The 13360-nt window shown below is 45.4% G+C and overlaps 1 protein-coding gene across 2 annotated transcripts in view; it reads left to right on the top strand.

Annotated features, from left to right (window-relative positions):
- Positions 1-701: 701 nt before the first annotated feature.
- The window catches only part of ACBD6 (acyl-CoA binding domain containing 6), a 91004-nt gene continuing 78345 nt past the window's right edge, over positions 702-13360 (top strand). Inside the window, exons 1-3 of one of the 2 annotated variants that reach the window (XM_074598066.1) lie at positions 702-957; positions 7435-7499; positions 8026-8122. In XM_074598066.1, coding sequence (XP_074454167.1) covers positions 760-957; positions 7435-7499; positions 8026-8122 — 360 coding nt within the window. In that variant the 5' untranslated portion in view covers positions 702-759. The remainder of the gene's footprint in view (positions 958-7434; positions 7500-8025; positions 8123-13360) is intronic. The other variant, XM_074598065.1, reaches the window with a different exon arrangement.

The raw sequence follows: 13360 nt of genomic DNA, 5'->3' as shown, positions 1-13360 counted from the left end.
CTCAGGGCTGCCATTTGCTGAGGCCGGGGGTGGAGGAGGGAGATGGACTCGACAGCTGTGCCAGGGAGCTGGGGGCGGGGCGGGGGGGGAGAGAAACTTTCCACCCGAAGTCGATACCGGGCTAAATATAAACCGCCTTTGGGATGATGCCTGGTTGGGACCCCCCCGGGGCGACGGGCAGGGCAGGCAGGGCCACCACCCGGCACCCCCATCCCGGGAGGATGCTGACTGCCGTCCGGCACCCGCCGTCCCCCCCCAGCTCCGGCCGCCACCGGGGGCTCTTCCCCGCGCCCCATCCCCGCTCCCGCCCGGCCCGGAGCCGCCGGCGGCCTGCGAGTGCCCTCCAGCGGCAGCGGGGAGGCAACGGGTCCCCCCGACCCGGCAGCCGCGGGAGCGGTGGCACCGGCCGCCGGGACAGGACCTCGGGGGACAGGGGGTGCCAGCCAAGGGCACAGGGGGGGTTTGGGGGCGCGGGGTGCTGGGGAGGGGGAGGTACGTTTGGCAAAGGTTCTAAAGAGTTTGAGGGTGCGGGAAGCCCCCTCGTCCGCTGTTTCTGTTTAATCCCCGTCAGCAGAGCCGCGGGCGGGGAGTTATAAAAGCCAGCTTAGGGAATATGTCGCCGACATGTCGCGCTCGGGCCAGCGGCCGCTCCGGAACCCTCGGGCGTGGTGCGCGTTTCCCGCCGGGCAGCCCGTCCGCGCGTACCGAGGCGTGCGGGGGACCGGCGCGGTGGCGGACCTGGGCGGGCGGCGGGCCGCCATGGCGTCGCCCCCGCTGGTGGTGGCGGGGGCCGGGAGCGGCGGCGAGGCGAGCTCGGGGTCCGAGGAGACGGGGACGGCGGCGCTGCCCGGCCGCGACCTGGCCGCCCTCTTCGAGCAGGCGGCCGAGCGGCTGCCGGCGCTGCTGCCCGCCGCCAGCAAGGAGCAGCTGCTCTACCTGTACGCCCGCTACAAGCAGGTGAGGCGGGACCGGGGCGGCCCGGCCCGACCCACAGGCTGAGCCCGGCCACCCCGCGGCCGCGGGCGGGGCCCGGGGCCCGGGTGAAGGAGAGGGGCGGGAGCCGGCCCGGTACCCGAGTTGGCTGGGCCTGGGGCTCCCGGGGCCGCCGGCCAAGGGCCTGGGCGGCCGCTGGCACCCAAAACGTGTCCGTGCCATGTGGGAAAAGTTGTGTCGGGGTGCGGGAAAAGAGAGTGGAGGGAGCTTTTTGTCCAGCACTGAGTTCGGTGCCGGTGGTGAAGGTGAGATGAAGTCTGGTGGAGCAGAGTCGTGCTAAGTTCATCGCACTGGTGGTAGTTCCTCGCTTTCCCCGTGGCTCAGCGTGGAGAGCCCGAACGCCATCGCGCTGGTCGCCTCTGCTGCAGAGACGTGGGTTTGCCTTCAGCGGGCTGCACAGTGCATCACAGTCAGGTGTCAGCGCAGAGGATTTGGCCTCAGTGGCAGGTCACCCGTGGGTTGGTGGCCTGTCCAAGCATCCACTGAGTCTTTTCAAAGTAAAGTACCAGCCTTTCCCTGGTAAATACAGTTCTCTCCCCTGTGTTTGCCAAGCTCCCCTTGCGTGCTGGGCGATGAGGCGACTGGGATGGGCTAGAGAAGGTGATTGAATGCTTTGTAGTGCACGGCTAGCACTGGTGCTTGCCTCCCCATTGGAGACACTGGGGATCTGCAGTAATGACCCAGGTGTGGGCATTGAATCTCTGGGGTTTTGATGCAACCACATGAAGGATATGCCCATGCAGGTCTGTCTGCGGAGGGCTTTGGAGTAGACTGGGAAACTAAATTTGTTGGTTCCAGTTCTAATGTTGAACATGATTCCTTTTCCTATTCATTCCCTGTGAACCGAGCAAGCTATAGGATGCATCCTGTGAAAATACACCATGTGACTTTTTCTGGCTCTGGTAGGAGAAGTTATGTAAACCAAACAAAAGCACCACTTAAGATACAAAGGACTGTAATAAATATTGTTGCACCTTAAAGATTGAAGAGTAAAAGTACAAATATGACTCAGGTGTGTGACAATAGATGCTGGCTCGACTTGAAAACTGAATCCCACCCATTTGGATGAGTAATTGAAGTTGGGTGTGCACATCTTCCCCATGATTTTCCTCCCATATGGAATACCCTTATCCTACTACTGCTGCTTATATAAGTGCTTTCATTTTTTAATGCAATATTTAATTATCCTTTAAGCTGATGGCTCCTAGGCTGTGGTTTGTGGACCATTAATTGTATTAAAAGCAGAATGGTCACGTGAGCTTTTGTTTTCAGATTTTTCTGGCGCTTAAACAGGTCTCCAGGTTCCCCTTTCCCTTTTCAAGAAAAAGGAGGGTAGAAAAAAATACTAGGAGAACTCTCAAAAGTAGCAAGAGCATGCCTAGGATGAGATGAAAAGAAAGGGTGTATTTTCTCTTCTGTAATTTTTTTGTCTGTATTCTCAGGAGATTTGTTGCATGTAACCTCTTATTTTTTTGCTTTGTGCCAAATGCTTTGTAACTGACCGAGGTGGAAATGGGAAGACATTATTTGCGCATCAGCACGTGATCATCAATAGACTCCAGAAGGTTTCCTGGTGTTAGCTCTGTAAGACTAATAGGGTCTTTTATGTTAAAAATTACTTAAATCAGAAGCTATTTTGCAACAGTTTTGATAGAAGTCAGAAAAAGCTGATAATTAACACTGCATCAGCACAGATTTCCAGTTGCCTTCAGCTGAGGGGAATAGGGCACTTCTGTCCTCTTCTCCTCTGTCCCTCTTGTCCCTGGCCAAGCAGGATGCAACAGCAAGTGCCTTTGTGCTCCTTGGTTTCAGGCGGTGCTTGGCTCCTGGGTTTCCATGCCTTTGGCTGCCCAGTGCTCTCCAGAAAGGTGCCATCCCTGTTACAGAGTCCCTGGGAGGGTAGTGCTGGAGATGGGAGAAGTTTGCTAGCACAGCTACTGCAGGATTGTGCTCTGCTAACTTTGAGTTTTGCAGCGTTTTGTGCTTTAAATCAAAACGAGGGCGCTTAATGCAAGTTTTCTCTATTTAATTATAGCAGCTGTATCAGTATGCATAATGGGCTGCTAATATATTACTCTGGTGGACAGTAGTATTGCTAGCGCACAAAAGGTGCTGACTCAGATCTGTCCACTGTCCTTGATTTGGCATCCTTGTCTTTCCTCAGTTTAGTGTTTTATGTCACTAAGGGCTTTGATTTAAGATACAGCACCATCATAAAAGAGGTGACAGTAACAGCTGAGCTCTCTGTTAAAATACTGTATATTATTTATTTCAAAGTGTTTGGGTATATAGGCATTTTCCTGGAATTTTATTACCTTTTATTGGAGGCCATTTCAGGATTTTATTACTTTTCTCTCTGATTTTGTTTATGTGTCAGAGACTTGAAAATAAGGGAATTGCTTAGTTGTCATCTCCAGTGAGGTTTTCAGAAGATGTTGCTGAGTTTACGACTATGCCCCAGAACAGGAGGAAGAACGGACTAGTTGGTAAGGCTCTGGACTGGGACTGATTTTCTGTTTCTCCCCATGCTTTCTGTGTGGCCTCGGGCAAATGACTTCTCTGTGCGGCTTTGGGCAAATTACTTCTCTGTGCCTTGAGTCTGTAGTGAAGATAGCGCTTGCCTGTCACATTGAGGATGCAAAAATCTGAGCTTCAGAAAGTGTAGCAATAGAGACCAATTTGGTGCTCCTCATTCAGAGAGGGGAGGGAATCCAGAACTTGCTGGAAATGATCAGATTGAGAAAACTGCCCTGCTAGGAAGATGTGTCAGTGCCTAAGTAAATGCTGAGAGGTGCTGGCAAGCTGGAAACCCAGTGCCAGTGGCAAAATGGGGCTTATGTTGTCTTTGAGTGTAGGCTCAAGAACATAATCCTGTTTCTGCATGATGTCTTTCAAATATTGTAGAACGTGACGGCACAAGCCTGCCCTGAACGCGAGTATTTCTTTCTGCAGCTTCCTGTTGTGTGGAGCGGTGCGATGGCACTGAGTCGGTGTTACCAGTGTCACTCTCTCTGTGTCTCTGGGACATACAGCCCCTTGGTCATCAAGGCTAGGACCCCTTGCCTTCTGTAGGTGATGTTTGCTTGTTCCTTACGCCCTGCTTTCAGTCAGTTGAGTACAGGTCTTTCCCACGGTTTGGTGCAAGTTAGTGGAGCAGAGCTTTGGAGGAACAGGCAGGAATTCCGGTCTTGCCAAAGAAATTCAGCGTACTTGGCCTGTGTACAGTTAGAGCTTAGTCCTGCTGTCCACGGAGACGAGCTCTATTCTTATTACTGCTCCATAGGGAGGCTGGAAATATGGTTCACCTTACAAGATTTACAATCAGGTAAGAATATTTGGCTGGAACTCCCTGCTGTATAAATGTATTAGTTGAAAAATTAGCAAAGAGCCATTTTATCACCACCACCAGGGGTGAAGGGGGAGCTGGGGGATTCAGTTTTGGAGTAATGAGTAAGGGGAAATCTCAAGGTTTCTCACAGTCTGGACCAGCAGCTGAGGTTACGTGGGGAGGGTGTGCAGTGCTAAGAAGTCTCTGAGCATCTGTCTATCCGAGCACTCTTCAGAATGTTGTGACCTTCAGCTCTCAGGTGAAGGCTTCATCCAAGGTCTCTAAATTTCTATTTTGGCCACAAATGGAGATGTCTGCAGACACTTCCCACTTGGAGCTGCCTGGGTCATCCTGGTACGATTCATGAGTATTATGTCTGCAGGCGACTCTGCACGCAGAAGCAATACTAGCAAAGTATTTAATGCGTTCTGGCTCTGGTCTTTTTTTAATGCAGCTGATGAACTGTAAATGAGGAGATCTAAGCCTCAAGTGACCAGTCAGCCCCCTGGAGACCACCAGTAATTATTTTGTGGACACAGAATGAGAAACTCTGACTTGAAATACTAATATGGGCTCTTGTCTGTCTGCTGGTTGTGGAGAAAAACAGCTTTTGAGGCCCACCAGGGAAGTGGCAGGAGGGCAGAATCCTTCACAAAATTCCCCTTCCCCCCCAGTATTTGTCATGAATTTGCACTGGCATATTTAGCTAAAACTCCCCTTCCTCAGCCTCAGGTCCCCTCTAATGTTAGATTTCTGGTTGGTTTCTGATGCATTATGGAGTCTTGCAGCAAAAAGAGGGAAGCCAAAATCTTTATTTTCTTCTTTCCAGCAAACCCCTTGCAAGCCTTTTTAATACAGCTTAAAATAGCAAGCAGGGCACAAGTGCACTTCTTCCCCTCTTGATGGATGAAATTTAACTACTGTTCCTTGATTTGTATTACTGTCGATGTTACTAACAGTCTTTTCCGACACTGGAACAGACTTTGAATGCCAAATCTAAAGAGAGGAAACTGCTGCCATGTTTTGATGATGATAGTGGAAAATTAATATTAAAACAGATTATTCTTTTTTTTTTTATCCAACTTGGCCAATTTTTGCAGGTTAGATGTTGAACTAAAGAATTGCCAAGCAGGCGTTTTCCATACGGATAATGAATTTGCATTTTATTTCCATGTTTTCGTTTTTGAAACAAGTGGTCCAGCCTACGTCTGAGCACAGGAGGAAACACTTACAGTACATGAATTGTGACTAATTTATAGGACTTAACTGTTGCTAGCCCATTCTTTTATTTCTCCATGAAATGCAATATGTTGTTTTAAAGGCCAGCTAAGATGTTCTAATTTGAATGAATTGCTCACGGGGAGACAGTCAGATGTACAGAAAATTAATTTCAGTTACAGTCACTCATATCCTCTAACACTTTAAATGAAAACATAGTGTAACTAATAAATATCTCTCAGCGTGGGCATGCTCTCTTTAAAGCCTGATTAATGATTCCGTCCTCAGCATAAAATCCCCACCCTGTTAAGGTGAAGAATTGTTAGTTGATTTAAGCACTTCACCTGCCTGAACACTTGAGCATATTTCATAAAAACATTTGATGAATGCAGCTTAGTTTTTTGCTTGGCTAACAAAACATTCAACCAGCAGCCTTTGCCCACCTCCAGAACGTATCTGTGTTCCCTCCCTGGGGTCTGTTTAAACACCCCATCCGTGCTGGGCTTCCTTTGTACTGGGCTGTGCCGTGTGTCAATGGGGACTTGGTGTCATAAAGTGCTTTCCAGGGCCTGTTGCATTTGGAGCTGTGGTTCTCCTCTGGCTCCTACAGTCTTTCTATCATCCCTGTGGGATATATAGCACTCTTTTTTTAAAAAAAAAAAAAAAAACCCAAACAAAAACCAATGGTTTGTTGAAATTTGTTCCCTATCCCAATGACATTTTCATTTCAGTTACATTAATTTTACCAGTGGCACCTGTGTGCAAAGGGCTTTATTTTCTATGAGAAAGGGGCACTGGTAACTGCCAGATCTGGTGGGTCTTGACCCGTATGCCCTCGATCTTCCAGGCAGGGATGGAGGCACGTTTGCTTATACATTCTCCTGAGCTGACTTCAACAAAATATGTGTTACCCAAATCTCAACCTGCTAATTGCTCTGTTCTTGAGGCAACTGTCAGCGCTGGCCTCATCACAGGAATGTGGTTGTGCCTTTGGAGCCTTGGGCAGGCGTAGCCTCTGCCAGTCCTCTGGGTTCCCCTTTGTGGGCTAGCTTACAAAGGAGATCAGCTACTAGACTTCCCTGCTATGAGAGGAAGGACCTTGTCCCATCAGTACACCAGCCTATGGAAAACTGCCTGAATCCCACTGGCACCAAGTCCATTTTACACTGGCTGTAAGATTTTTTTATTTTTCCATATATCTCTCCACCAGTTCTGGCTCATTCCCTGGCTTCCTTGTTGTTGTTTCTTATTTTTCCCCACGCAGTTTAATTTCTGGCTTGCTTCTGACAGACTGGTTCACCTCCGGTGTTTCTGCTCAGGCCTTGACTTGTCTCTCACCCAGTGCTTCTTATGCAGCCCGATGCCTTGGAGCAAATTCAGAAGCTGCTTGGCGTTCCTTTGCTCTGAGTGTGTCCCCTTGCCTTCCAGAGGACCTTGAAAATAATTAAGCAAAGTCTGTTTACTTGAGCTTTGTGCAGAAGCAGGTGAATTTCAGCCTTAATGAATAATCATCTCTGTAGAAACCCTAATCAACAGAATTTTTCTTGATACTAGTGGAGGATGAGGCATTTGGCTGGGTAATAAACATAACATTAAGTGAGAAATCACTTGCTGGTTGTCCCTGTTAGGTAATGCATGCAAAAGAAATGAGCTGCATAACAAAATTGCTTCACTTGCATCACGCAAAGAAAACACAGGGATGCAGAGGCGCTAATAACTGCGAGAGCACTAAAATGAGGGTGAAAGGGGGTTGAGTTGTGTCAGTTCTTTCCCTCAAAAACCTTACCTCTGGCACAAGAACAAAATTGCCCTGAAACCATCAGAACCCAGTATTTCCTTATGCAAGCCCCCTTCCCTTTGCTTTGTTCTAACAGAAGGAAATTTCTTTTCTTTAGGTGAAATTTGGAACCTGTAACACTCCCAAGCCGAGCTTCTTTGATTTTGAGGGAAAGCAGAAATGGTAAGAGAAAATCCTTGTAATACCTAGCAATTTCTGGCTCTGCTTTTTGCTGCATCTTATCTGTTGACAGATTCTGGACCTAGAGGATGTTAGGTCTGAGAGTCTGCCACTGAACTAGCTTTAAAATCCTTTGTTTAATAGGGAAATGTTTGCTGCTACGCCTGATGCAGACATGAAATACGAGACTCCTATATTTACCCTATTTATCCAGGATTAGCCTGCATGCAACAGAAATTTTGAGAAAATATAGCTATAGCTTTACAAACGGCTTTACCTTGTGAACGCAAAGTGATGTTCCAGCCTGGATCACGATCCTCTGAAAGATCCTTTCACAGCAGAGTGCTGCACTGACTGTGGCCATTCATGGCTTCAGAGAAAAGTCGACCATTTCAAACTGAATGAAAGATGGCTTTACACCCCCTGAATATGTTTAGATGAATCTGTTCGCTGTGTTCCACTGATGACACTATAAAAACACATTGTGCTGTCTCCGAGGGGCTCACTGATGTTTTGCTTTCTCTCCTAGGGAGGCTTGGAAAGCCCTGGGAGACATCAGCCCTCATCAAGCTATGCAGGAGTATATTGCTACAGTGAAAAAACTGGACCCCAGTTGGAATCCACAGGTAGGAAAAACACGAAAATATTGTTCAGAAAACAAACCAGCATTTGTGTCTTTGTAAAGGTAACAATGGTTCAGCTTCACACAGATGTTAATTGCTGCCTGGCAAACTTCATTTTGAGCAGATTAAAGTCTAAATTCATTTTAAAAACTCTCTTTTTGTTATGACTGAAACATGAAGAACCATCTCTTTCATTCGTAATTATCTTCATTACAGGGAGCGCATGCACAGGGTTCGTTTGGCCATAGTGATCTAATTTATTTTGCCTTTATTGGTTCATGCTGTATTTAGCATGTAAAGATACTTTTTATCCTTTTCTCGTCTTTCTCTTTTCAACTACTATTTAAATGTTGATCAATACAAAGTAATCTCCATGAAAGTGACATGAACTGAATGATCAATTCTAAAAATGTTTCCTTTTTGTTTCGATGCAGCAAATTACCAAATCTGATTATGATTAGGTACTCCAACATAACAAGTGTATTTGTAAATCCCGTATGTGTGTCTTATAGGGGGACTGTACTGTCATCTTAATTAATCTGTCTTTCATCTATCAGGTTTATTACTTGATTGAATATTTAAGGATACCTCCCTGTTTATAGACTGATTTTTATACATTTTTTAAAGAGGATTGCTCTTTAGAAAAAGTACTGCCTTTGATTGCAGATATTTTACTAATAGCAAAATGCTGAAGGCATGGTAATTTCTTTTCATAGCAGGAAACCGATTCATTTTTGATCCTGTGTTTTGGAAGCAAAATCTTGCGTGAGCACAAGCCTATGAATCAAGAATTTGATTCTTAGTTGTCTTCTGGTGCTGTTCTGGAGGCTTGAGAGTAATTGTTTTTTCTTCACTAGTTTGTGTTTCATGGCGTTGATCCTGTTTTTACAGCAGACAAATATTGTCATTTAGAGGAACCCCTTTTTAATAGCCTCAGGGAAAATAGCTTTATAAGCTATGCAGCACACTTAGCAATATGCTGTGAAGTGCAGTTAGCAAAAGCTAGCTGCATGCTTTGTAAATTCTTGCCCAATCTAGAATTCTCATACAGAAATAAAATAATTTAAAAAGAATCCATGTATGATCCTGAATGAAGAAAGCATCTAGCGGTGTAAAGTGAGAGCTTGTAGCCCCTTCTGGCAGCTAAAGGGGGCCTACAGGAAAGCTGGGGAGGGACTCTTTATCAGGGAGTGTAGCGATAGGACGAGGGGTAGCGGTTTTAAACTGAAAGAGGGGAGATTTAGATTAGATATTAGGAAGAAATTCTTTCCTGTGAGGGTGGTGGGGCACTAGAACAGGTTGCCCAGGGAAGTTGTGGTTGTCCCTTCCATGGAAATGTTCAAGACCAGGCTGGATGGGGCTTTGAGCAGCCTGGTCTAGTGGGAGGTGTCCCTGCCCAGGGCAGGGGGATGTTCTTTAAGGTCCCTTCCAACTCTAACCATTTTATGATTCTGTATGAATATGTGTTAAACAATTCAAAAAAAAAAAAAAAAAACCCAAACAACAAACAAACAAACAGAAGCACCCAACAGTTTCCTGAATTTTTCTGGCTAGAGCTTCTGTTCATAAAAAGACTTCTCATGCATGGTGACAAGCTTGGCTTTGGGTACTCCCGTTGTTTTCTTGCCTCAGAGAAATACTTATTGTCCCAGGTGTAACCTTCAGGTTACAAAGCTGTCAGCTAGGGAAGTGGAATAATTATTTTTTTTAAATAAATTAAAGAAGCCATACAGTAAACAAAGAATAGTTTGCAGCACTGCTCCTCCCCTAAGGTGAGGAGTGAACGTGTATGAGCGTGTTTCTTCCAGTTCTGTCCTTGCATAAGCCTGTCCCCAGGACTCAGCAGAAACTAGACCCTGCTGGGTAATGCTGTTGCGCCAGCGTGTTTGCTCATTCATGCATTGCTCCATCCCCCCCTTTTGAATAGTTGATGCAAGAAGTGTGGGCTTGCAGGAGGAGACCAATGCTGAAGCTGCCAGAGTGGTTTAAAGAAATGTGATTTTTCTTTCTTCAGATGCTTTTGTTGCAGTGTTTCAATAGACATCCTTCTTTCATTCATGTAACTCTGCATATGTTTCTTAGCTTTTTGAAGCCAAATGATTTTTTTTTTTCCCCTCTGTGTGGTCTCAGCGCACAGAGCTATAATGCTGAGGAAAATCGGTAGGGTGTTATGTGGCTTACTGTCCCTGCACCCTGCTGCTCAGGTGAGGCATTTCTTGTCATGACTCTTTCCTTTTCCTGTGCCTTGCCCATGACTGAGCTAAAACTTGTTAAGAGAGCTGAGCTCTTTACAATGAAGGGATATGCTCAGGTGCAGAAAGGCCAAGCAGCAGGAGCTACATTAGCAGAGAATGTAATTTAAAAGTTAGTGTTAAAGACCAGGTGACATTGCTTTCTGTAAAAGAAGTCACCTGTCCTTCCTTTTAATTCACCTTTCATACAACCAAAATGCTATCAAGAGTCCTCCCGCTCTGCTCTGTCTCGTGCTGTCCTCTACTCCTCTACTCCCCCTACCAAATCCACCTTCTGGAGCCACGAGAGGGAGCTCTGTTCTTTAAAATGATGGAGATGCATGTGTCAGGGGATGGAGATAAAATAGCTATTTTAGTCTTCAAATTTCAAATTGGATTTATAGAAAAGATCTGTGGGTACATTACAAAGTGCTTCATCACTGTCATTGTGTCTATTTTACATGCTCATCTGCTGAGTTCCTTTGGATTTCTCTTGCTTTCAGTAGATCATGAATGAAATACTCCTAGTATTTGGTTAAAAGCAGTATGAAGTGCTTCATACAAATTGGAAAAGTTCGGCTTTCAGATCATTATGAATCCTAAATAGGAATTATAGTACAAGGGTGTTGAATTTCTCATTGTACAGCTTCATTAATTTTGCTTTCTCAATATTACCTAGATATTTTTTTCTTCAACGGTTCATCTTACCCCTTAAAGTTTTCCTTGTGTGTTATCTTAAATACTCCTCAGTCTCCCGTTTCGCATATTTGCAAAGGGGTTTTAATATCTTTATCCTTTAGTACTAATATGCAAAATTTAAAAGTTAGAAACACCTTATCTCTTTGATGGGTTCATTTTTTTCCCAGCAGATTTGCTGCTGTTCTGCAGCTTTCAGGCTGTCGGTATTTTTCTTAATAAATCGAGTGGAACTAAATGCAGTCTTTCTTATGCAGTCCAAATAGATCTACTTCTTAATTTCTTTTTCTTGGTTCTTCATTGATTCATTCTTTCATATTGACCTTGCAGTTTCTGTATTAGTACATTTTCAGCATCAGGCTGTAACTGCTATAATTTAGTAATCTCTGCTTGTTTTGGATGGAAAAAAAAAAACCCAAAGTAAAAGCATTTTGATGCAGTAGGAACACCCTGAATTTGCGTTCGGAAGCAATGAGAGCACCAGTAGCAGCCAAAATCTAACCTGCAGCATATTAGGAGACAACTGAATGAGGAGAGGCAGTGGCACAGCTGCTCTCCGCTCTGTGAAGCGGTCTGCCACTTTTGGCAGTAGAGGCACATCTGTTGGCTCATCTCCATGGCTATTTCCAATGTGTTTTACTTTCTTCCTCACCCTTGCTGCTAGCAGGCTGTCTGATAGTCATGCCTAATCTTTTATTTCAGAGCTTTGCCTAAAACCTGGAAGGAAATGATCATACAGCATTTATTTTCAGCAATTTTTTTTTTCTGGCTTGGAAATCTTTAAAATAGCAGATAATCTAAATGATATTGAGGCAAGATCCATTGTCTTTACATTCATGAAGCTACAGGAGTCTCCTTGCTGTATTTATCTTAAACCCAGAAGTCTAGAACCAATGATCACAGTTGCCTTTCTAGATGCTTGGCAGTTAGGTCCTCCTGTGTTGGCATGGTCTTATTGTGTTTTGTGTCGTAGGTCATTTTTTTCCTTTTCCCAAGAACAGCTGTTAGTAGGAGGTCAGGACTATACTTTTCCATGCTTGTCTCCATTCTTCTCTTGATGCAGTCTTCCTTTGTCATTTCTACCTTTTAGCGCATCTTTTGTTTCTTGTTCTTTCTTGTGAGTCATTCCTTTCAGTCTGAAGTTCCAGGCAGTGGAAAGGTAATTGCTTGGACCAGCTCAGCTCTATTTGCATATTTCAGAGACATCACCTGTCCTTCAAGTCTATTCACTCTTCCTCCACAACAGAGAATAATTTATGAAGCAATTGTTTTGCATTCTCTATCCTTAAACAGAAATGTTTCATGCCGTCAACACATCTCACTGCTTTGGGTCCTTTAGAGAGGACTATGTGTCCCAGCTGCTTCACTGCTTTTACGTTCACCTGTCTTCCTGCTTTACTGGCAGCAAATGACATGTTGCTTTTGGTGGCTTTTGCTGATGTGTGTGTGAGTTTGGCGATGATATTCATCTGCTCTCCCTGCCAGCCTCCTGCAGCTTGTTGCCTCCGTGTGCTCCTCCCTCCGACCCTTCTCCTGGGCTGTGGCTCTGTGGTACCCGCTGCTGCGGTGCTCCCCCGGCTGTCACAGCAGGGTGTTTGGGGATTTAGGGAGGTTCGCCTTCACAAACTGGTCGTCTTCCACCTTTATGCAATAACTTTGTACTCGTGTTCTCGTGGGCTCTACTATATAATTGGGGCACTTTCAGGACTTGCAGTTTTTGTGACATTCTTAGTGGCTATATTTCCATTTCCCCACACGCTCTAAAATTCTAACCTCTGTCATCTATTTGATGTCACAAATCCCCATTAGCTTTAAGCATGCGGATTTTTTTTTCAAACCTCAAATTGCCGCGGGAGTTTGTGTCTGCAGGCACTGACCATCCGGAGGCAGGAGCGGGACAGCCACCTCTTTGGCTCAGCAGCGTTGTACACATCTCTTCAACCAAGTTCGTGTCGCAGGGGATGTGGGTGGAGGTGTGTACATGACACTGCAGTGAGGCGGTTAGGAGCTCTTATTGATTGTTTCTTGTAACAAGGCGGTTATATGGCACAGCTTAAACAATAAAAATAAATAATAAAAAAAAGGCATCCAGATTTGCTCATCAGTTTTAGCTTTCCATTTGCTGATTGCAGTTTTGGCATCTCTTGATTCTAAATATTTCCTTTTCCTATTCCTTATGTTGTGCGTTTACCAGTTCCAATCTCAACAGCTTGTCACGCTACTAACTTCAGTGGCATCCTTTGCCAGACATCTAGAGGCCTTCTCTCTATTTGCTTTGACTGCTGAAACTCGCAGGAGGACTTAATGATTTTCT

This window comes from Larus michahellis, chromosome 8 (genome assembly GCF_964199755.1).
Source record: "Larus michahellis chromosome 8, bLarMic1.1, whole genome shotgun sequence".
Classification (NCBI taxonomy): domain Eukaryota; kingdom Metazoa; phylum Chordata; class Aves; order Charadriiformes; family Laridae; genus Larus; species Larus michahellis.
Note: the sequence above shows the minus strand (reverse complement) of the source record. Positions and strands in the feature narration are given on the sequence as shown.